The sequence below is a fragment of the Colletotrichum navitas genome, assembly GCF_030913465.1.
Source record: "Colletotrichum navitas strain CBS 125086 chromosome Unknown LY79scaffold_129, whole genome shotgun sequence".
Classification (NCBI taxonomy): domain Eukaryota; kingdom Fungi; phylum Ascomycota; class Sordariomycetes; order Glomerellales; family Glomerellaceae; genus Colletotrichum; species Colletotrichum navitas.
Genome location: NW_026850675.1, coordinates 34 through 22889, shown reverse-complemented (window position 1 = coordinate 22889; position 22856 = coordinate 34). Strand labels below are relative to the sequence as shown.

Below are 22856 nucleotides of genomic sequence, written 5' to 3'. Positions count from 1 at the left end.
TACGATTACCTACTCGATCGACGTCATTCCCTGCCTGAACCGGAAAGACACCGAAAATTGTATGGTCTACCTTCCCGGTGAACCTGGTTCGTACCTACGGAAAGAAGGGCCGCGAACGGGACATGCCGAGACACGAAGGAACTCCCTCATCACCTATGCCGCCCCAAAGCAGCCACTTGCTTTGACGTCCAATACTCAGTCAATCACGACAAGCAATCCCGGGGCAGTTTTGTCGTTTCTCATGGACACTGAGTGAGTGTATGGACACGTCCTGGAGGCTTGTGATTCCATGCACATAGCATCCTCAACAAGACAATTACGGTCTGTATTCACCATCGCCCTGGTTACCAGTGGCGTATGGCACCCATCAGAGAGATGTCCTTGGTGATCTGACCTGATCCCGCAGTTTAGGGATAGTCACGATGGAAAAACAGACATGCCATCTGCTTGTCATTTCCTTGGACCATGCCTCATCTACACTGATCGAATGTGGCTAACTGCGCAACTCTATGAAGTGGCATACGCTGGAAGCATTTGATAGCGTGAGTCGGCGAAGAAATAACTATGAGGCTTTATACACAGTATCTTGGATCTCTGAGACCGAGATCTCCGAGCGACCAAGGAGAAATTGCACGATACCAAAGCTTGCGGCGAGCAGTGGGCTTCGCTGCGCTTAGAGACAGCTCGGTTTTGATCCGCTCGTATGCTTGTTCTCGGCCGACAACAAACAAGTTGAGCTACGGGGCTTACCCCTGTTGTAGAGCCACTACGCCAAGGCTTGGATAGAAAATTTGAGCTCCCAGAAGGTACCTTGTTCCGGTCGTTCACCTTGATAAGAATACCTGAATGGAACGGCGATCATCATAAAGATTACAACCCCATGCAACCAAAGTCGATATGGCTGTGTCGATTAGGTGGCTTGGTGGTTATTGTGTGGCGGCGTCTTCACTCATCGAGGGGGATGATGGATGTTACGTACACATTACTGAGTCAGGAACATAAAAAGCCCTTGGCTAATTGGAATCAATTTGTCTGATAACTATCATCAAACCGATGGCCTGCCTCTATCAGTACGCTTTGAGGCGTGCGCTTTTGTTGCAAGGCGCGTGTCCCCCTTGGCTGAATTTTCTCAACCCCTGCTAAGATACACATATATCCACAAATGAATTACCGCAGTAACATCTAGATTATGATGTTTACTTCGCCACGCATCTACGTGGACGTTCCATTACATTCTGCGCATGCGACTTTGCAAGTCCGATATCACATCTAGGGCAACTGAGATATCTGATTTGCATTCTCCGAGGAGAAGAAAAAAAACCCAGCAGATATCTCTTCGCTATCGCAGCAAAGTTGCTAGTCTTGGCAAGAGTCACCAAAATGTAACTCTGGACATGGTACGATTACCTTCATGAAATGGGGACATCCAAACTTCCCACTGTTTCCTGACAAACAAACAAGCTGCCGCCGAGTCTACAGCTCCTTCCCTTTTCATCCATGTCCGTGAGAAGTACCGGGGTCATGTGGCCCACAAGCACAGCGAGTGTTTCCAGAACGTGGGATGCAGCCAACTGTCATCAGAAACTTGGCGCAGTACGCGCTCGTGGTACTAAGCAGTATTCTACGCTCCACCCATTCCCTTGCAACAGATAAACCTTGCCTTCTTCTGAGCCACGGAAGTGACCTGGTAAGAGAACCAAGGTCTTTGGATACCGGCCTTTAGTCGGGTTTACTTTGTGGGTATCCGTGAGACCAATACGTGAAGTGGAATCTATCGACGGGGCTGTCTGCCTGTCCTCAAGGGACGGTCTCTGCCCAGAAAGAAAAAAAAAAAGACTTTCAGAAGTACAAGTATATATAGAGGTTACTACCCGTTGACACCTCTCGTTTACTTGACAAAACTGGTTCAACGTTTCAATACTCGTCATCGAGTTTTCAGCACCTCAACTCATCAACTGACATAATTATAATGCGTTTCACTACTCCGGTTGCTCTGAGCCTCATGGCTGGAGCCGTCTCCAACGCCAGTCCGACTCAGAAAAGGGCAAGCATCAATCTCCCCACCGCAGCGTCGAGTAACCTCGTGGAAGCGGGCAAGCAGTTGGCTCAAATTGCCAACTTCGCCGAAATCACCTGGAATCAAGCCCTCGCTTCAAACAGCAGCAGCAAGCAGAAACAATCCACCTGCAGCCCTTCTACTGTTGCCATCAGAAAAGAATGGGGTGCTCTCACGAATGCTGAACGCAAGTCATACACCGATGCCGTGAGATGTCTCCAGGCCAAACCAAACAGGACTCCCTCTTCTCTTGTCCCCGGGGCCAGATCCAGATTCGATGACTGGGTCAGTGTTCACATCAACCAGACAAAGACTATTCACTATACCGTAAGTCAATCCGTCTTCCTGCACTGTCGATTCACTATCAATTCCATATATTGACTTGTACAAGGGCACCTTTCTCGCCTTTCACCGCTATTTTACCTGGGAGTATGAACAAGCCCTCCGCAACGAATGCGGTTACACCAGTTACCAACCTTACTGGGACTGGGCCAAGACCGCTGTAACCGGCATGGAATCATCACCTATCTTTGACGGTTCAGAATTCAGCATGTCTGGCAACGGCGAACGCATTGCCAACCGTAGCAACTACATCGTCCTAGAAGACAGCAACGGGGTTGACGAGATCATTGCCCCGGCTGGAACCGGAGGCGGTTGCGTCACATCGGGACCATTCAAAGACATGGTGGTCAACTTGGGCCCCGTGGATCTCGTTGTTCTGGGAAACAAGACAGCAGAGTCCAACGGAGACGGCTTAAGTTATAACCCGCGTTGCATGAAGCGCGACTTCACCTCCGCCATCAACAAGCGCTACGCAAACGCCACCACAGTGGTCGACACCCTCATCCAACCCAACATCGCCACGTTCCAGGAGATCCTCCAGGGCAAGCCCGGCAGCCGCGAGCTCGGAGCTCACGGTGGTGGCCACTTCGCCTTTGGCGGTGACCCGGCACGCGACTTGTACCTTTCGCCCGGGGACCCGTTGTTCTTCCTTCACCACGCTATGGTGGACCGCACGTGGTGGATGTTTCAGAGCATGGATTTGGAGAAGAGAACGGGTGCCGAAGGAATTGCGGGAACGGGAACGTGGTTGAATGACCCAGAGAGTGCACCTACCACGCTGGACACGACAGTGAACTTGGGATATGCGGCCGGCGAGGAAATCGCTATGAGGGACTTGATGAGCACCATCGAGGGTCCTTTCTGTTATATTTACCAATGAGAGGTATGTGAATGTTGGATAGAGTAGATAACATTGGATCATTCGAATCTCGCGGGTTCTCATTCGACCATATTGATTTAGAACATACGCTTAGAACTGGCGCGCTCTCAAAGTATACGTACCATTTATCACAACCGGAGTGCCTGATAATCTGAAAGACGACGAGGTCATCGAAGAGCTCTATCTAGACGGCCTAAACATGCTTATTGATATTACCGTCAAAGACTTCAGCATTTCAGCGTTTAGCGAGGTTCTTACGTATTACGATAAGCCGACGCTGAATATCGGCCTCAACATCATCCACGTAATGCACAAGGGCATCCATGACGAGTGCGAGGCCGCGCGCCACAGGTACCTCTCCAACAGAGGCTATCGATTCCAGAAGTATCTTCTGGGGAAGGTATCAACGTAGTGTTGTGGCCGGACCTAGATTTTGGCTGAAGTTGATAACATAAACATAACCGTCTTGGAAACTAAGGCTATTATCGGTGAAGATAGCGTGGGCAAGAATGGAACACAATATAGATGATCCAGAAGCTCTTGATCGGTGAAAATTCCCAGCAAAATGCTTCCGTTGTCAATATTTGCAGGTCTACTTTGTTTACTGTCACGAGATATATAATCCACAGTTACAGCACGGTAATCGTAAGTCCACTTATGTTTCCAAGCGTCTCCTTCTCATTCGTCACATTTTCTTCTCCTTCCGGACAGAATGAGCATTATAGTCTGCTCCATTTAGTAAATTTTGCTTTGGAGAAAAGACAATGTGTCCTTCCGTTTAAGGTTCGATGAGTATAGATGTGGCGTGCCACGCCTTCGAATCCATAATCTCTCCCAACTTTAGGAGAAGCTAGAATAGCAAGATCTATGTTGTGAAATTTGAAACTTTGACTTGCTTATGACCACGCTCTTCTTTTGACTTCTATGTATTTTACATTAGCCAGCAGTTTTCCGAGTTTCTCCAACCACTACAGTTCAGAAATATTTACATTGTGCTTTATATGTTGAAGATTCAATGCCTTTTACGTACGACAATCAAGTTAACATCCTGTAACACGAAGAACTTCATTAGACTGGTGATCTAGGTTAATCAAGAATCCCTGTGTCCCTTCAGATGCGCTAGACTGTAGATTTTATGCGAAGGAAGGTTCGGTAATACTAAGGTGTTGCTTCGGGACCTTCAGATCTGAGCATCGTATTTCCACAGTACAACTGATCAATGCCTGAGTCCCGTGCTGTCGAAAAGTCATTTTCGACTGCACCCTTCATCTTTGGTCTTATAGTCTTGAGAGTTTCATAGCCATATTGGCGGCTACACCAATAGCCACGGCCCGTTAAGCAAGGTAAGCGGGAAATCTTGTCATCGCCGAAGCTAATAACTCCACGGCCCTTGATGTATTCAAAAAGGTCCTTGGGACGGTCATCGGGTACCAACCCAGAAACTGGATCTCCATCAGGACTAGCTTGAAGACTCAAGAACCTTATTCGAAATACAACTCATTGAAATACAGTTCGGCATGGGCGTTATCAAGTATAACTAAGCCAATGTCACTTATGGCCCCTTCAAAGCACTATGGGAGCGCTATGGTCACTCTGGGGACGATGGATGGATGAACGCAAGGTAAAGCAGTAAAAGGGTGAAGACATAGTTTGGATAATACCCCTAAACGACTATGGCATTGATCAGGACTCGACCCGTTAAAGGTTTACGTCCCGTAAATCAAATTATCACGGACACAAGCTTCAGCAAACATGAGGACCATAACGACGGACCCTCGGGACCAAGATAGAATTAGGAGGCAGCCTTTCTCATTCGAAGATACCAGACAGATTGACAAAGTTTTCATATATCCCCGCTGCGGATTGAATGTATAGCGTATGCATAATGACGGCTTGATACTGAAGCGTTAAGGACGGGAAACATTGATACTGAGCAATGATCTCTTCATTATTTAACAGGTAATATGAACAATCTACAGCTATTATGTCAACAATAACAGGCAACCAATAAAGCTTTTCATGGCACGGTGAGGTGGAGGAAGGAAGCAGAGACCACCGAATGTCTTTTGGCCGGTAATAGAGGGGGCAGGGGAATCGGGGCGAAGGAGGAACCAGAATGTTCATAGAAAGCTCCCGCAACCTTGAATTGTGGTCAAAGTTTTCCTCAAGGTGTGATACCCACGTGATAACTCTATACTCATGATCGTTCCTGAAGCTTGGGCAGCGGGCGCTCCTCGAGCTTACAAGCTTTGGTCCTGTCTTGGCAATCTGAGTGTCAAATTAAGCTACCGGTCACCGCTAAAGTTTTTAGATCTAACTATTTTGTTGTCAGTGCTCCAACAAGAGGTTGTATACCAGCTGTAAGCCGTTGAGAAGAAATTGCGGTCTTCACTGGATTACGGATGAAAGTTGGAAAGTGTAAATATGAGTACTTATCAACCGTGATGTCAACACCGCATGTGTTCTACGGAATGGAGCCCAGACGTCATTACTGCATGCAGGCCAGCTGTAGGTTATGCTACGACCCTGCTCATTCAAAGGACCGAAAGTAAGGCAATGCCGTCCAAAAGCTTCTGGTACAACTGTCAGGGGCCTATTCGAATCTGATGATACACGCATTAGCGTCTGCGGGCCGGATGCAGGATGCAGATGCGGAACAGTGTACAACAGTCCTTCTTTAATCAGCCACACAGGACGAACGACATTTTTTGACGTCGCATGACGTTTTAATTGGCACGATAGCTTTCTTGAGCAGCTTGTTTGTGCATGGGTGTCCCGATGCTTCCCTCTTTACCACTACGTTGTAAGCTACTCGTTCGTGTGCTCGGGCCGAACCGTGCAGGTTGACAAATGTCGAATAGGCGCATGCAATCTTGTCCGAGGGCCCGCAGTGTCACTGCACCGACCACTTGGCTACCTATAGGTTTGACAAGAAACGACTGACTGGCGCTGATTGGAACAATGGGAATTGCCTCTCGTAGTAGTCAAAGCGGGCTCGACCAGGTTCGGATTGCAGATGACCCCGCGAGAGAATGAAGTGCCCGTCATCACGGCTTGGTTTACTAGATGAGGCAATCATGATACCTCACCTTTCCCTCTGAAGTGTTATCTGCTATTGGTAAGTCTTTCGGTTGTTTGGCTGTAAAATATTTCCAATGGGGTAGTGAGTTTCCCATTTCCTTCGCCAGCGATGCGAATTACAGCACTCAATATTCGGCGAAAATTTGTGTTGATTATTCGAACTTGACTGTAAATGACACTGTCTTCATTTATTGACTGCTTGACCATCGATTTAATTGTCACTATGAGGTCAAAAACCACACTCGAGTCAAAACACAAAAACTCACGCTCAGGTCTGCCGGTGACGACTAGTCCCTGAGGGCTATCAGACTTCACAGCACCCCCACATCCCCGAAAGGGGGTTGTTCTAACAGAAGGATTATTTAGGTTGTTAGTATTTCAATGCTTGGACCGGACCTGACCACACCTTAAACCGGCCCAACGATGAGTTACGTAGCCTCTGTCGTATACTAACTGCGCACTGCAAACGTCTCCCGGCACGTTGCAAGATGGCTCGGACATGCATGGAATGCTGCATGGAAGCCACTCCAGGGCAACTCGAGCGCATCTCAGCAACGTCGCTGATGCGCTGAGGCTGTATACCACATAGACCGTTGTATAAGATCATATAAGCTTTCTGTGCAAAGCACTCGCGCCCTCGTGTCCGCCGACTGAATCTTGTGATGCGATCGGATTAATAAACTTTTATGCTGAGCAGGCGGCAGTGGCAACGGCCGGTGAACAGCTCTGATTGATAACCGGCTGTCTCGATTGCTCGTGAGACAAGACGAACCGTACCTTTCCCAACGAGATGTCCGTGTCTGCAGAACTCAGAATACAGGCCCCAGCGTCCTTGCTCTGGGACGGGGGTGTGGTGACCCGCTTTTGCTCATCGGGATACGCTGAATCCCGAAGAGAGTTTTCCAACTATGAACCTCGTGGGGGAGCCTGGACCAGAGGTTCCAGGACGGCTGAGTGGATGCATTCACGATCCGTCACATAGGAAGTCCGTGAGCTCGGATGTGCTCCCCGAATGAGTAGTTTTGCCATGCTGAGCCCCGAGAACCTTTCAGGGATGCTTTGGGACGAGACTCAACGTCGCCGTTGACTGCATCTCAGAACCCGTGAGTGTTGGACGCAAATTGGGCTTTTGTGTCGTTTAGACGCTGGAAAAACTTATATAAGTGGAATCCTTTCTGGATCAATCTCCCTTTTCTCTTCATCCAACACACTTCATTCCATCAGCCTCACTGTTACCACCAGCTCCCACACGCCCGCATCTTTCCTAGGAATCTTTCAATATGAAGTTTCTTCAAACAGTTCTCGCCTTGTCGGCCCTGGCGGTCAGCATTGACGCTCTCCCGTTGTCAGTTACCAGGAGAGAGGATGGCCTGGTCCAGTAAGCAATCACCCCCTCCATCAAATGGTTTGACCAGACTAACAGATTGTTAGCGATATGTCTCTACACGAAACCGGTCTCATTGCTCGTCAGTCGCAACCGCCACCTTCTGATTTGACTCCCCAACCAGCCGCTGAGGCCGACATGGATGAGTTGGAGGAAGAGGAGGTTGATGATGTCGCCGGTGACGATGAAGTGGATGCCCAGGGTAAGAAGAAGAAGAAGAAGGGCAAGAAGGGCAAGAAGGGCAAGAAAGGCAAGAAGGGCAAGAAGGGAAAGAAGGGCAAAGAAGACATTGACGAGAATCCCGACACCGCTACCCAACCGGCTCCGGTCGATGCTACCATTCCGGCGGCCGGAGCACCGGCTCCGGGAGGCCCCTCAGCTGCCGCGCCACTCCCGGCACCTGCCCCTGCAGTTCCTCGCTCCGTCGCCAAAACATTCAATGCTTGACGCATCACTTACTTCATAAAGGGTTGCAGGACGGTCGGAATTGGTAATCACGAGCTGATTGAGAGCGATCTGAGCTGATGGTTGCTGGTTTCAACATTGGTATTCATTAGGGGTTTTCTTAAAGCAAAAAGTTTCTCCAGATGTCACATCTCCTGTTTGAAACAGCGATGACATCTAATTTTAATGTACAAACGTTTTAATATTCAATTTAGACTCACGATATTGGATTTTCCCACTTTCAGACTTGGCTATGGAGGGATCTGACATTTCAGGTTGAGGCTTGGAACAAACCGATCCATCTTAGTTCAGGCATACAAAATAGCACGTCGTGCACCAGGGTATGTGACGTTCGCCGAAAAATCATCTTATACAACTTTGCCCCCATTACCAACCGTAAGCTTGACTTTGATAGTGTTTTTCGAGCAAGTGACTTGGCCGTCATGCTTCTCACCAGCTTACAGCTTACACACAGTCTTTTGATGATGTGATTGCTGGTTACACCAAGGGTAGGTTGATACGGTTAACCGTACGTATCGGTGGCAATTGACGAATAATCGGGGTAACTGTGGTCTCTATTATGCGTAAAGAAAAGAAGGATAATTATCGTGGGTTAGTTGGTTTATCGCCCACGAATTCTCGGTGGATTCGTGACCAATTATCCGAGAATTCGCCGGCGATGAGTCATCGGGGCTAATCCGATAACTCCGATATTTATCCGCGATGGTCAACATCGCAACAGTGATGCTTTGAAATGTGCACCCATTACTATTGTTCGACGGAAGTGAAACTTTAATTTGCCAGGAATATAAGAACATTGCAAGCTGCTATTGATGTATCCGTACAAAGATGAGTCTGTTGGTCAATTAATCGCTGACACATAACGCCCGTTAGAACATTAATGCCACCTGATCGTACGGCACCCTATGATTCAGCACATGAAGGGACAAGGGTTATTAGATTGGATAATTGGACCTTGGGTGTAAGATCGGACCGAGCTGACTCAACCACATATGAATGAGTACATAACTATCGTACCTCAACTATAACTTGTAGTTAGAAAGGACAGTCACAGAATAACACTTTGATTTACCCCTACGTGTTGAGTATATGCATGTACAGAGCCCATTTAAAACATCATTGATTTATGTTCACAGAACGTGTAGTGGTTTGAAATTTGAAACTGGAACATATCTTTAGTGCCTTAGTGAAGTGTTTCTGAGCTAGCTCGAGTCATGTCTTCGCCCTGCAACTGATCTTGACACCCATCACACGAAGCCGTTTCTGATGATGATATGTTTATTCAGATCTATCTTCAGTCGACTGAAATCCCATGGCCACTGAAACATGTTAACAGCATTGGATTGCACCAGATTAGGCAGCCAGGCTAGAATGAAGACAACCAGTGGTATGTAGGAAAGCGACACCCTATTCTAGAATCTTAACTTTCTCAAATGTTCTGATCCTCCTTTCGAGAATAAACCATTAGATTTTAGACCCTGATTCCAACTGATACCGCATAACAGCTCAGGGGTCACAGGGTGGCACCTCAAGATTAAATGGAATGAGTCGCATTCAACCTTGACGCTCACAGTGACAATATGGGCCAACTGCTGCAACGCCATCAGCCAATAAAACTACTGAAAAGCAACCCAATTCCAGCTTATTCAAATAGAGATCAGGGAGAAAGTATTCAATCCTGGGATCGCCTATTGTTCCTTGCGTAAAACTTTATTGGAATAAAGTTTTCTTGCAACAGTGAGCGTTTTGTAGATGTCACGAGGTGATATAAGGCGTTAGTTGTGCTGCCCGCAATTAACGGCGTCGTCTTTTGCGTGACAGTAGAAGTTGTGTCTACACCTCTCCGAAGAGGCGCCGTCGCACTAATTAAGACAGTCAATAGCATCATGCTGCCTGTAAGGTTACACAGAGAGAAAGAAATCAATCCGGTCTTGCCTTTAGCGATGGCGCGATTCAGGTTCTCCTGTCATGAAGCCGGTAGCATCGAATGATATTGCTTGACATTGGGTGTCTTAGTGCTGCCTCACCTAGGCCAAAGCTCCGGTGGTTTGTGTCCCCCTTCGTAATATATCAGTTAGCTCGTGCCCCGTACAACTGCGGACTACATGGTGTCGTCTGCCACGCTCCCATAACTCGACGGAAAACCCTCGGCAAGTTCTCAAAGCGCTTTGTCTGTGTCCAACACGCCTTATAACGAATCACCAAACATGGGTCGCGATCGGGAGATGAAGGTGCGGATGGCTCAGGAGGCGCAAGCCGTCATTGAATTCGAAGAGGACCCTCACCGCGCGGCGCTAGAGGATAACCCAAGTGAAGTGCGGGTCAGCATCAAAGCTTGGATTGCGATTTTCGTACGATCTAATACGTCATGAACTACGAGATAACAATCCGCTGACATAAAACAAGTCTATGACGCTCTCCTTCGGTCCCCCAGTCGGGCTTGCTTTCCTTGCTGTCGCCTCGGTTGTTGTGCAAATTACCAAGGAGCTTGATGGGCAAGATCAACTAGCATGGGTCATTGGATCATGGTCACTTTCGACAGCCTGCTCTTTCTCCCTTGCTGGGCCCCTCAGCGATGTCTTTGGGAGAAGACTGCTGGTTCTGGGCGGCCAGTTTGTTATTGGTCTCGGCTGCATTGCCGCCGCCACCACACATGATATCTCGACTCTCATTGCGGCCGAAACCCTCATAGGCCTTGGGACTGGGTTTGTCTTCGTTTCCTACGCAGGCGTACCAGAAATGCTCCCAAATAAGTGGCGATCCGTAGGTCTGGGGATTTTGGAAGCTGGCATTGCTATCCCTTGGTGAGTCCTTATATCTGGATTGTTCCTGTGCTCCGTCCGCATATTCCGAAAACTTTTATCAAGTCAAGAAAATCTGGTTTCTTGACGCAATATGTACTTTAGACACCGATTCCGGGCAACGTGTCAGTCATACACTCCCGACGAGAGGTAGCTGCCATAATATCGGCATCAAATGCAGACGATTGAAACAGCTTATTCGTCCGCCAGATAATATCAGATATGGCTGACTTTAACTTCATAGGGGCATCCTCTCCGTACTGCTTGGCAACGCTCTTGTTAAGTACGCCTCGTGGAGATGGATATTTGGTATTGCTACCATTATCGAGTTTATCGCCCTCACTGGCACTGGGTTCTCTTATTACCCAACCCCTCGACCCCGAGGCGACTTTGACAAGACTCGAATCCAGCAACTCAAAGATACCGACTGGATCGGGCTGCTCCTTTTTACATCGGGGCTAGCGACAGCTCTCGTTGGCCTTACATGGGGCGGCACCCCGACTCACCCGTGGAACAGTGCTGGGTCTATCGCACCCATAGTGGTTGGCTTTGCGGTCTTGACCCTTAGCTTCTTCTATGACTTCAAGGTTGCTGCGCAACCGATATTCCCATTAAAGTTGTTTGTTATGTTTCGACGCTTCTCTGTCCTGCTCGTTGTCATGTTTGTCTCGGGTATGAACTTCTATGCCATGTCAGCTCTGCTACCACAAGGTTTCTTGTACATGTTCACCACCGATGGCATCCGGATTGGAGTGCTTTCTCTGCCCAACACGCTCATGATGGGTTTTACCGGCGTTCTTGGGCCTCTGATTGCACACAAAATCGGTTATATCAAATGGCAGCTCGTTATCGGGATGGCCCTCCAGGCAATCTTCATTGCCGCCAGTGCGGCAACTGTCTACCCCAACATGGAACTTGCATATGCCTTTGTCCCTGCTATCGGTGTGCCCATGTTCGTCTGGGTTACTGTCTTGTCTTACACAATTGCCAGTCTTCATGTACCCCATTCGAACCTCGGCGTGGCTATGGGTCTGATAGGCACCTTCAGATCAGCGGGCGGCGCCGTCGGCAACGCTATCTTCAATACGGTCTTCCAAGAGAATTTCCGTAAGTTTGCAGCAGATACTATTGCCAATGCTGCCATCAGTAATGGCCTGAACCCTGCGGATCTCGACCTTATCATCCCAGCAGCGATCGAATTCAATGCGGGCAACCCTCGAGCATTACTCAATGTCCCGGGTATCACGCCGGAAATACAAGAAGTCCTCAAGACAGCTGTGAGATCTGGAGCTGGACACGCCTTCAAAATTGTATTCTACGGAACTATTCCATTCAGCATTGTTGCGATCTTGTGCTCCCTTCTCGTGGAGGACCCAACAGCTTACATGACGAATCATATTCAATCCGCCATGGATGATCAGTCTGTATCAAAGCGTGTTATACGGTTTACCCAGCCTGAAGAAGGCCAGGTTATTGAGTTTGAGACTAGGAAATTTCAAGTAGAGCCTGCGGTAAAGATCTGGCAGCAGCAATAAACGCTATTGCTGAAGTGGCCTCGTCACCACAACTCATAGGACAAGTGAACTTGGAATGGGTCTTATGTCTCTCATAGCTATGCATTTCGACCATTGATGGAGTATTAGAAGTATGACTCTCAGCCTAAGTCGCTAAGGTATGGAGTTAGGTTTGCAAAGGAATGGTATATGATCCTTTGGACCTTTCCTCTATGTCTCATCCACCTCTCGCCCTTTTCGTTTCGTGAAACATCTACCTGGATTATTAGACAACATATCGGCGAAGCCGAATATAAAGCGAACAAATAGTACCGGTGCCAACAGCACAATATGCAGGTGTCGAGTCTTGCATCTGTGAAGACTATACTGACCGAGATTCGTTTAAGTTGTGTCAGGATATTGTAGATTCCTCCATGTGAAGAAGGGTATCATTCGCCGGACCACGAAAAGCCCAAGCAATTACGTACATGCTCAATTAATCCAACGTATGTTTCTCAGTTCCAAAATAAACCACCAATATTCTCAACTCGCTGTCACTGAATGCTGTGTATATTGAAGCGGATATTTGTACGCCGACGCTTCTGTCCTACGTCACGTCGTTGTATCTATTCCATGAGAGCCTGGTCCTCTGCCCTATGTTTATTGTCTCGCGTTGCTACCATGCAATTCATTTTGCGCGTGCGTATGAGTAGGAACACTCATTCTAGAGTCCAACTCGTATCGGGTATCGCTTGGAGCTTCGTATACTGGGTTCGCGTTGGCCTCAGCAGCATGCGCATGCGGTTGCATATGACCTAGTACTTTGGACTCCTGTCCGTAGTGATCGTTCGCTGGTGTGGAGGAACTAATGGTGGAAGCGTTCACAGTTCCCGGGCTCATCTTTCCAACGGTGCTGCCGTCATGTCCAAGCTCGTAGCGATGGTCATTCGACGGCCCTGATGCGTTTCTGGAGGCCCTTCTTCGGCGCCACCAAAAGAAGAACGCAGCGCCCAAGATTGCAATGACTCCTAAAGAAACACCCACTCCAATACCAGCAGCAGCACCTGGTGAGAGCTCTGCAGATGAGGAAGGGTTAGGGCTTGAGCTCGCGGTGGCAGAACCATCAATAGCTGTAGGGGTCACTACTCCAGCGTTGGTTCCTGTCGCGGTAGGATTCGGTAATGCTGAACTGACGGGAGTTGTCTGTGGGCTGTCAGTACCTTTCAGACCGGACCCACGATTTCAGAAGTAAACATACGCCAGCATAGTAGATGGTGGAGTACGCCCCATCATCAACCGCCTTGGAACTCGTCATGATCCAATGCTGGGCAGGCTGACGTGCTGACACGCCGTTGGTGCCCTCGATCTCACTCGACATGAACAAGTTGGTCCCAGGGTGGACGTCAAGGACATATCCTGTGCCATTGGCAACATTGGTGAACTTGAATGTGCCTTTCTCGTTTTCCCATTCAGTAATGTCCCACTGTTGACTCTCGTCCGACTCCGTTCTTCTCAAGCACCCTCTCGTTCTACTAGGGTGAACCTCCTCTGAGGTCCAGCATACAGAAAGCTGTTTGCCCACGCCGGCCAAGTTCAGCCTTACGAGATATCGTCCCACCTTATCACCAGTAGGTTGAAATTGCCACACTGCGCTCGTTTTGCCGAATACTCTGAGCCCACTACCCGTATCCTGCAGATTCGTCGTGAGAGGGTCCGATACGTTGGCGACACGGCCCTGTGAGATGGCGTACCATGCGTTCGAGTCCAACTTGACTGCCGACATTATGACTGTGTTGTCGGCATGCAGCTGTGGCTAAAGCTCGATTAGAGGTGGGAGATATCGCTGAACTGGTATCGTGCTAGGTTGGTCGGGAGATGAGTGCTCGCAGAACCTTGAGCGAACGAAGCCTTATTCGACGGCAGCAAGATTGAAAGACTTACGAAACCCACAGTAGGGAGGAACGGGTAGAAAGTAAATAGGCTTGCAGGGAGGAGTACAAAGCTGGACCCCAACATTGAATGGGCTGCCACTAGGGTAAGACCATCAGACTGGAGGAGCGGGATGGGAGAGGCGCCCCAAAAGGCAGAATAGTCAAGCTCGTTTGGCGCTCCGCCCCTTGCCGCTCACGACCACGAAATGATTGGAGGATCATCGTCCGGTACGGTGGCTTTGCACTCAAACGGCTTCTCAGTGGCTAACGGGCGCCTGCCTGATGTGCCATGAGTAAACCCGATCAGAACGAGACTGTTGCACACAAGCAACCCAAGCAGCCAAGCTCATCAAAGTTCTCGAGGCAGTGAGACATGCATGGTTTAATTAGTACAGTGTTCTGCAGTGCCCAGCTTTTACCGGTAGGCCACAAGTTTCTCAGAATCCTTCGGGCCCACATCGACAAGTCTCGGCCTGGAAAGTCTTCTGCTTGGCAGCGCTAGGCATCATCCTCCAAGTTCAGCTTGCTTGAAGGGGAAAAGATAGACGCGGTGCTCGTGATATTGAGATAAGGCTTTGGTAGCGCTACAAGGCAAACCAAGCCAAGCTCGTATCAACCGACACATGTTCATAAGAAACTCGGATGGTTTTGTCGACTTGACGTTTCAGAAAGAAAAAAACCCCTTCGATGCCAAACCCCATGGCGGAAAAACAACAGCAAAGTAAACTTTGTTAAGCACGAACTGGAATCGAGAGGCGGGATGTCGACCGACGACTTGGCGGAATCATAATTATAAAACAGTAAGCGCTAGCAGCTCAGCCCCTGCTGCACTCACCTGGGGGCGCAAGTTGCCGTCGTGCCGTCCAAGGTCAGCACAACTCGGTTGCCACTCCTCGCTCGTCTTCGTGACTTGATTGGATCAGATGGGCCTTCGCGTCCATCCCTGGCCGAAGCATCCGCCGATCTACATAAAAGTCCGATGGAAATTTGGGGAGGGTAATTACTCCGTACTCCGTGATGGGTTTTCTGACACAACCATCCACACGATGCTGGTCGTTAGCATTGCGTCAGGTCATCACGTTCACGTATGTTTCGTAGCAACACTTTAAATCTACACAAGCATGGCTGTATGATTTATAAGGTAGTTTGGTCACTTTGTCTTTGCGTAAGGGCAGAGTATACCAACAAATACATGCCATTCGAGTGCGTTGCAAAGTCGAGCAACGCGACTCCGTTGATGCGCGGATAACACATGCACCCCTGGCCAAACCAGCATCCTGTCCGCTCATGCATCGTTTCATTTGGTTTCTCTTGGCTGCTGAGAAATCAACTGCTAGCCTGGCCACTCTGGTGACAAAAAAGATGGCCGCTTTTCCTTAACACTAGCATATGGCAACCGGCCATCTTTTTGTCACCAGAGTGCCTGGGCATTCATAGACAGAAGACCAGGCTAGACGAGCTGACATTGATGGTCCGACAATCGGCAAAGCTATTGCCAATTGTTTTTTCAGCCCGGATATTCAATCTTATCAGGCCCAACTTTGAGCCCCGATGTGACATGCTCCCAAGGAGGCAAGCACATCACCTGGCGGAAGCACTCTGACCCCCTGAAAGTGTCGCGCCTAGGTCCCTTAGAGGCTTAGATTTCATCTCAAAATCGATATTCTAGAGAACGCAAAGCTTGCCGCTGCCATAAGAGACCAGTGCCGGTTTGGTGTGTATAATAGAGGGCATTGGTCGGCGAGATCACGAAGAGCCCAGTCGGAGAATACCGAGTTGATTGACGGGGATCGAGGCACAACTACACGCGCAGGGACAGAGAATTTTCACTGCCTTTGCTATCAATTACAGCAGTAATACAGTCATCAACCTTCTGCTAGAGACTCGCCGTCTCTTTCTAGGTTTCATTAACAGAAGCGCCAAGAATCATCACAGCATTAGAAGTCTGGTATTTAATGGAAACGTGTAGGGCAAATGGTGACTTATGTGGTGTGGTGACCTAAGTAGAGACACCAATGCTTACTAAGGTAACACAAGATGCTTCCCCGATCAGCTCAGTGAAATGCTCTGATCGGTACAAATAGCCATCCTGGTCAGACTATAGCCAAAGGCTTATTCAAGGTGTAAACGCTCCCAAGATTCCTGTTTTATCACGATCGAAGTTAAATCATAGAAAGGTTCTTGCCCGATCAGGGGAAAGATAGGTAGGGAAAATCCAGGTCAAACGTTCATGCTTGGACCTTCTATCTGTCTCCAACTCACCAATGCTTCTAATATTGACGCAAATACCTCGAACAACATTGATAATTCGCTTAATATCATGCGAATTGTCAATGTTTTCCTAGTTAGCGTCGAAAGTAACATAATAACACCATCTCTGCCGCAATATTTCCGGATCAGGCAACAACTGCAGTTGTCGGTTGTAAAGTTTGCTGGAAGGAGCTTTATATAGCTAATCTACGAAGTGCATTTCATCGATCTACAGATATGACGGATGGCGCTGTGTCGGACACCAGAAACTAATGCGGGAGGCCAACCGCTGATATTATACTCTACAGCCCTATCTTAATAATACCCGAAGATTAACTCAGACTTCTAAACCTTAACTTGGGGCACCGGGCCATGAGCCGTGGTCAATTTCCTGATGCAGCTATTGTAATAGCTCCTTTGTACCACATTGTACTTCAACTTCCGTAAACCAGGAGCATATCTACTTAACTCCGGATCATATGTAGTTATTGAACTGCTGTGGAACATCTTACGTTTGCAGTACCTCTATCCTAAGAGGTACTCTTGACCTCTATGGTTTAGGCGTCACGCAGTCAATAAGACAGATACCCATATACCTCCATGGTATATCTTCTTAAACCTTACATTTTGTTGAATATCCAGCATGATGATTTTACTGTATTTATGAATGTTCAATACTGTGTACCTGTGCGATTCCACGGGGGACCGTCCTTTATTAGTACCTCAACGCAGCATCCTACTGCCGGTGAACCTAACTTGGGTCAAGGGTATGCAATAGGTGTGCCATTTGGTTATCTGACTTCATGCAGGCCTAGAGTCAACCCTTCACCTGTGTCATATCCAAAACTTCACAATACTCCTCCCCGAAAAGAGAACATCAGTATTGCTTGCAGATTACTTAAAGGCTCCATCCCACGGTATCTGATGGTCCCAGTTTTCTCTCAGACTCAGTCTTTGCACCTGTACAACTGTGCTGTTGCATGTCTTGTTACCAACTATTTGAACTCAATTTTACTACTGTTTCTCGTCACTCAATATGAAGACCGCTCGTAGCTTCACTTTGTTAGTAACATCTTTTCTGCCCTGTGTCCTAGCAGGGCCTGCTGCCTATGGGGTTTGCCAGGCAGGATGTTCAGCTGTGGTCATGGCGTGTTATGCGGCCGCCGGTGCTACTTGGGGCGCCACACTGGGTCTTACAGCCGCTCCCACGGTCATCGGCTGTAACTTGGCATATGGTACATGCCAGGCAGCTTGTGCCGCGGTGATCCTCGCCCCGACCCCATAAGACGGCAAGGAGTTTGCCGGCCATCGGATAACTGGTATGTCCATTTTGCCCTCTTACAAGCGCTAAGACACGCGATGGGGCTAGTTCCCTCTCGATAGTGATTTAGCGAGTTCTGGCGAACAGCAGGCAGACAAAGCTGATATATAACAAGGCTTCCTGGCATGGTGATTGTGTTTGGATGCAGAAATTCTACCGAGATTGAGGCTTTGGTTTGGTAATGAATCAAAATGAAAGGTCTGGCTTTCGAATGGCACCATGGGTCTAACATGGCTTGGTCCACCCCTTGGCGAAAAGAGGGGTATTCGAGGAGCCTGTCATTGAAAGTTATGTGACGCGGCAGTCTCAAAGCTACAAACCAGTGCGGCAGTGCGTAGTTAGAGCAATACGAATCAATGTTGCTTTGCATAAACACAAACAATATATCACGCCCGGCAGCAAAGCCAAAAGAGAAACTTAAGCTGATAGCATGCATATGTCTGAATATGTGCCCTGGCCTGTTCGAAGCCCATGAGTTGTACTGTAGTAGACGTAACAATGTTTCACACTCCTTACGTCGTGAATGGGAACATTGTTTTCAGTTCCACACTCTAAGGTATCGGAACCTGGACCCAGACTCTGAATGATCCCGTCATGCTATCAGCCGCAGAAAACAATTTTAGGATACTCATCTCACCTCATTTTCAGCATATAAGAACAAATTTATCATATGTACATAAGCTGTTGAAACTGCTTATCGAATGGTGGCCTGGTTGAGAATGAGATCACATGCGCAGTGTTGAGGTGCTATATGCTATTGATGGGTAAGAGCGAAAGGTATATCCTGGAATGCCTATAAAACATTGGCACGTTAAAATGACAGTATCCATTGGTCAACATAGTACAGAAATATAAATTCAGGAGCACTCATCAATCAATCGCCGGCGAACAGCATCGGATGCCAGCTCGACTGGTTGAGTTCCCTGACCGCGACAATCACATATGATAATATCCCCTGATCCCTTTTCTCATCTTACAAGAAAGCTTGCAGCCTTACTTAATATTTATAAAATAGACTAGTATGTCTACCTACCTTGGCTAGTATGTGCAGGATGATTACCATGTTCTGACTATAGTTCACCCCGGACGAGGTTACGTACTAAAACATGCAGAGACAATGCCGATCTCTAAGCTATCTCATATTTCGGTAATTCTCCCGAAAGTGGTTTCTCTCCAATACTAACATCGTTTGAATTCCCCGTTGTTCGAACGGCGGCGGTTTGGACTTTGTCACTAAAGCCCTGCCCACTGGATCCACCAATTAGTCGAGGGCAAGGCCATTTACGGTCATCGACAGCCTCAATGACTAACTAATGACTAACTGAATTGCGAGCATCTGACGCAACAGAGACATTACTCTCAAGATTAGCATTTTCTATGAGTTGAGATTTATTTTTCTTAGTTACGTTTAATTGTTATTCACGAGCTGTGCTGTGTGCTCGTTCTGTCCAAACGGTGATTACACCAGCAAGGTTGAAGATCCCATGACTGACTACTATGCGCTAACTCGGCCCACTTACCGATCGAGCTGCAGGCTTGAAAGGGTTGTGACATATGGCGCTGTGACGATCGCCTGTTGACCGATAGCATCCTCAAACTTTGTAGCAATTGTGATCTATTCCTCAAGGAGCTTCTACTCCGTCTAATAGCTTCGGTAGTTGAAACACTGTGTCTTGTTCCCTCCCAATCTGGTCATATCTCCACATATGCTTTGCGCCTTGTAAGCCTTGTCATATTGACCACTTCTAGAACATCCTCTGATTTCTTCACGGACCAAAACTTGAATCATTAGGAGGACCAAGAGCACCTTGCTGCCACTCAAGTTGCTCTCGCTGAGGCCGGGCCCAGTATATGGGGTCTTTGTTGCAAGGTTTATTGACTGAAGATCAGTGGGGATAGCTCAGGTGGTATCAGTGCCTTGTGCCCAGGTGTCAGGACGATCATTGGGGCCAAACCGGGGCTCTGCGAGCTGCTGTTTAGGCTGGCAACCAGATCTGTTTCTGCAATTGAGGGGTGAGTTATACGGTTGAAAGCCCTATCTCTATATTATTGTTAGGAAACATATTCTACCTGCGGCATGAAAAAAGGACGGTATTCTCCCCTGTGGTCGGTGGAATTGAATATCCTGCCTGGACAATCTAACTAAAAACAAAAACTTATGCCTTTGCCGGTGCAAGGTCACTATGCGGGATGGAGCCAGGATATGGCAACATCATGATCTAGCGCCGTCTCAGTCTCAAATACGGTGGCCCATGCTCGACTCAAGAGAGACAAGCTTATACTTTGGCCACTTTGATTGGCGCCCAGGTACCCCAGACAGCCTCGTAAGTTCTAGTATCAGCTTCGTCGACGCCCGGACGACTTGTGCAGTGATGCGACATGCTAGCAAGCTTCTGCCGGTATTACCTGTCAAGCAAATGATGCCAGCGGAAAGAAGGGGAGTGGTTGGAATACAAATCTTGGCCGTTGGAAGGTTAATATTAGGCTTAAAGAATCTCCTTTTTTGATGCTATACTCATTGACCTTTAAACCACTCCTTTATCATTGCATGGTAATCCTATCATTCCGTCAAAGGCCCGGCAATATTCTCTGACATTCTTTTTCTTTTGGTAGACTGGACGAAACCAGAAACTTTGCAGCCTTTGGTCTTTTATGCAAAGTAACCGCCATTCCCAGACCACGTTATAAACTGAGTACACCATGAGGTTTCCGCCAGCCACTGTGATGCTCACATGGCCTTCTCCCAATCATGTTGACCCCATTGAGCGGGGCCCGGCGCTCATCATCGTCGAGCTGACCTCGTTGAGCATTGCGCTTTTTGTCCTGTGCTTGCGACTGTACGTCAGATTCTTCATCATCCGAAGAAGCTGGTGGGATGATTGGCTTATGATTGTTGCCTCTGTGAGTATGGAGGCAGATCCGATTGGTCGGAGACTGAACTGAAAGGGTTTGATAACAGATGTTCTGTATATTCGTCACAATGTGCATCATCCTTGGTATGGCTTTTACACCGCTTCTGATTACAATTCCGAATTTGATGCAGGACAGCTGACGGCATAGCACGCAATTAGCGACACAATTATATGGATGGAAATTACATATTTGGGACTTGACTCCTATCCAGATGAGACGAGGTCGTCAGGTAAGGGCCATCCTATTTTAAGCAACTCAGATGACTGGTTCACTGACTGATGGTGATGCGATAGATATCCATTGCTGCACAAACTCTCTTTCTTTTTGCATCATCACTATCAAAACTCTCGATACTTGTCAGTTATTTGCGGATAGCTCCTCTTGGCTCATCATTCCGACGGTTAACGTGGACGGCCATTGCTGCCATCTTCGCCTTGTTATCGGTTTTCCTTGTTGTGCTGTGGACACAGTGCATGTAAGTTGCAAGCCTGTTTTCTGCCGCACCTTTGTACAGACGTTTAACACCGTATAGACCGGCTTGGCATTATTGGGACCTCTTTGTGGAAAACCGAAAGTGCCTGGATGAATGGCCGCCCCTAGCTGCTCAAAGTGTTTCAACAGTGGTGATTGACGTTATCGTTTACATTATACCTATACCGACACTATTCCGATTGAAACTTCCTGCAGCGCAGAGACTTGTCCTCATGTTTCTCTTTAGCCTCGGCACAGTTGTTGTCGTGGCTGGAGCCATGAGAACCTATTGGATTCACCACGTCGAAAAGGAAACGTACGATGTTACATGGGAAGGCTTTGAACTTTGGATATGGACAGCTCTTGAAGCCAACCTTGCCGTAGTTTGCGGCTGTGTTCCTGTTCTTCGCCCCCTGTTGCTGTTGACGTCGGATTGCAAATCACCAAATTTGGTGGAGAGATCATCTCCCCCAACGATTGGGTCTGGCGAAAAGGAAAAAGGAAAGCGTGATGACTTGGGATACGATGCGTACGATGCGGGTGAAGACATGCTGAGCCTGGTTAATACAACTTTGTCTACGCCCAGCAATTCGTTCAATACGCCCTTTCAACTATCAAGTCCTGGCTGGTCACCGATTCTAGATGAATGGGCAAGGCGACAGCATCAGAAGCAATTCAGACGTTGAAGACGGAATCGAGGACAGACACGTGATTTTCTGTTTTCACTTGGCAATATAATTTTAATTCTAGTTCAAAGAAGTAAGTAAATAACGTACGGTGTGATTTATCAAGAGGTCATCCGTATGGTACTCTGAGCAGGGTAGTTTGTTTACCTAGTGACTGATTTCCACTTCTCACATGGCTTCAATCGCCACTTTCAATCAACTCATAATTTACTACACAAGAACTGCGGTTGTAATGCAGTCAGCACCATCCCAAAATTTCCAAGATTCCTTTTTTATCTCCAGGCAATCATATGTACACATATGTAATTAAGTGGTACGCTGGGATCAGAAACTGTGATTTGCATTGATCCGCCTTTCGTCACACCACGGAGCCTCTACCTGTTGTGATACCCCCAATTATAGCGCTAATTGTCTACGAGATTTATTTCAGGGACATATTTGGGCTTAGGCCAATGGCAATTGCAAACGGCATGGATGTCCCAGAGAACAGTAGTACTGAGTACTGTGCCAGGATGGAGTTTGGTTTGGCTGCTGATGCCCCCGTGCTAAAGTTGCGCTTTTCCGGAACTGGAAAAAGGGCTTGGTGTGCCTGCCACGTACAAGATGCGGATTCTTAGCAGCGAACAGACTTATGTCGTCAAAGCAACCTACAATGTGCCCTTGGGAAACAGCATCACTAATGTCAAGCGAAGTGGAATTTCTATAGAATCACTGCGTCTTTTAGTCACGCCAAAAGAAAGGAAGGGTATTCGTTTATTACTAGAGTTGAAGGCATTCGCAGA

The 22856-nt window shown here is 47.9% G+C and overlaps 6 protein-coding genes across 6 annotated transcripts; 5 read left to right on the top strand and 1 right to left on the bottom strand.

Moving 5' to 3' along the window:
* Positions 1 to 1969: 1969 nt before the first annotated feature.
* On the top strand, positions 1970 to 3278 carry LY79DRAFT_528453 (uncharacterized protein; the record flags this gene model as incomplete). The annotated part of the gene is made up of 2 exons (XM_060556026.1): positions 1970 to 2383; positions 2448 to 3278. The coding sequence occupies 2 exons, from the start codon at positions 1970 to 1972 to the stop codon at positions 3276 to 3278; spliced, it is 1245 nt and encodes a 414-aa protein (XP_060407792.1).
* Positions 3279 to 7639: 4361 nt separating this feature from the next.
* On the top strand, positions 7640 to 8190 carry LY79DRAFT_674559 (uncharacterized protein; the record flags this gene model as incomplete). The annotated part of the gene is made up of 2 exons (XM_060564321.1): positions 7640 to 7737; positions 7791 to 8190. 2 exons carry the CDS (start codon positions 7640 to 7642, stop codon positions 8188 to 8190), a joined length of 498 nt encoding a protein of 165 aa, XP_060407791.1.
* Positions 8191 to 10347: 2157 nt separating this feature from the next.
* LY79DRAFT_643629 (major facilitator superfamily transporter) lies at positions 10348 to 12544 on the top strand (the record flags this gene model as incomplete). Its single annotated transcript, XM_060562406.1, has 3 exons — positions 10348 to 10559; positions 10615 to 11012; positions 11254 to 12544. Exons 1-3 carry the CDS (start codon positions 10416 to 10418, stop codon positions 12542 to 12544), a joined length of 1833 nt encoding a protein of 610 aa, XP_060407790.1. The 5' UTR covers positions 10348 to 10415.
* Positions 12545 to 13162: 618 nt separating this feature from the next.
* Positions 13163 to 14285, bottom strand: LY79DRAFT_528429 (transmembrane alpha-helix domain-containing protein; the record flags this gene model as incomplete). The annotated part of the gene is made up of 2 exons (XM_060556022.1): positions 13163 to 13722; positions 13757 to 14285. 2 exons carry the CDS (start codon positions 14283 to 14285, stop codon positions 13163 to 13165), a joined length of 1089 nt encoding a protein of 362 aa, XP_060407789.1.
* A 3434-nt stretch (positions 14286 to 17719) lies between these two features.
* Positions 17720 to 17968, top strand: LY79DRAFT_528443 (uncharacterized protein; the record flags this gene model as incomplete). Its single annotated transcript, XM_060556024.1, has 1 exon — positions 17720 to 17968. The coding sequence occupies one exon, from the start codon at positions 17720 to 17722 to the stop codon at positions 17966 to 17968; it is 249 nt and encodes an 82-aa protein (XP_060407788.1).
* Positions 17969 to 20704: 2736 nt separating this feature from the next.
* On the top strand, positions 20705 to 22074 carry LY79DRAFT_594815 (uncharacterized protein; the record flags this gene model as incomplete). Its single annotated transcript, XM_060561728.1, has 4 exons — positions 20705 to 20905; positions 21279 to 21353; positions 21388 to 21392; positions 21450 to 22074. The coding sequence occupies 4 exons, from the start codon at positions 20705 to 20707 to the stop codon at positions 22072 to 22074; spliced, it is 906 nt and encodes a 301-aa protein (XP_060407787.1).
* Between the last annotated feature and the right edge of the window lie 782 nt (positions 22075 to 22856).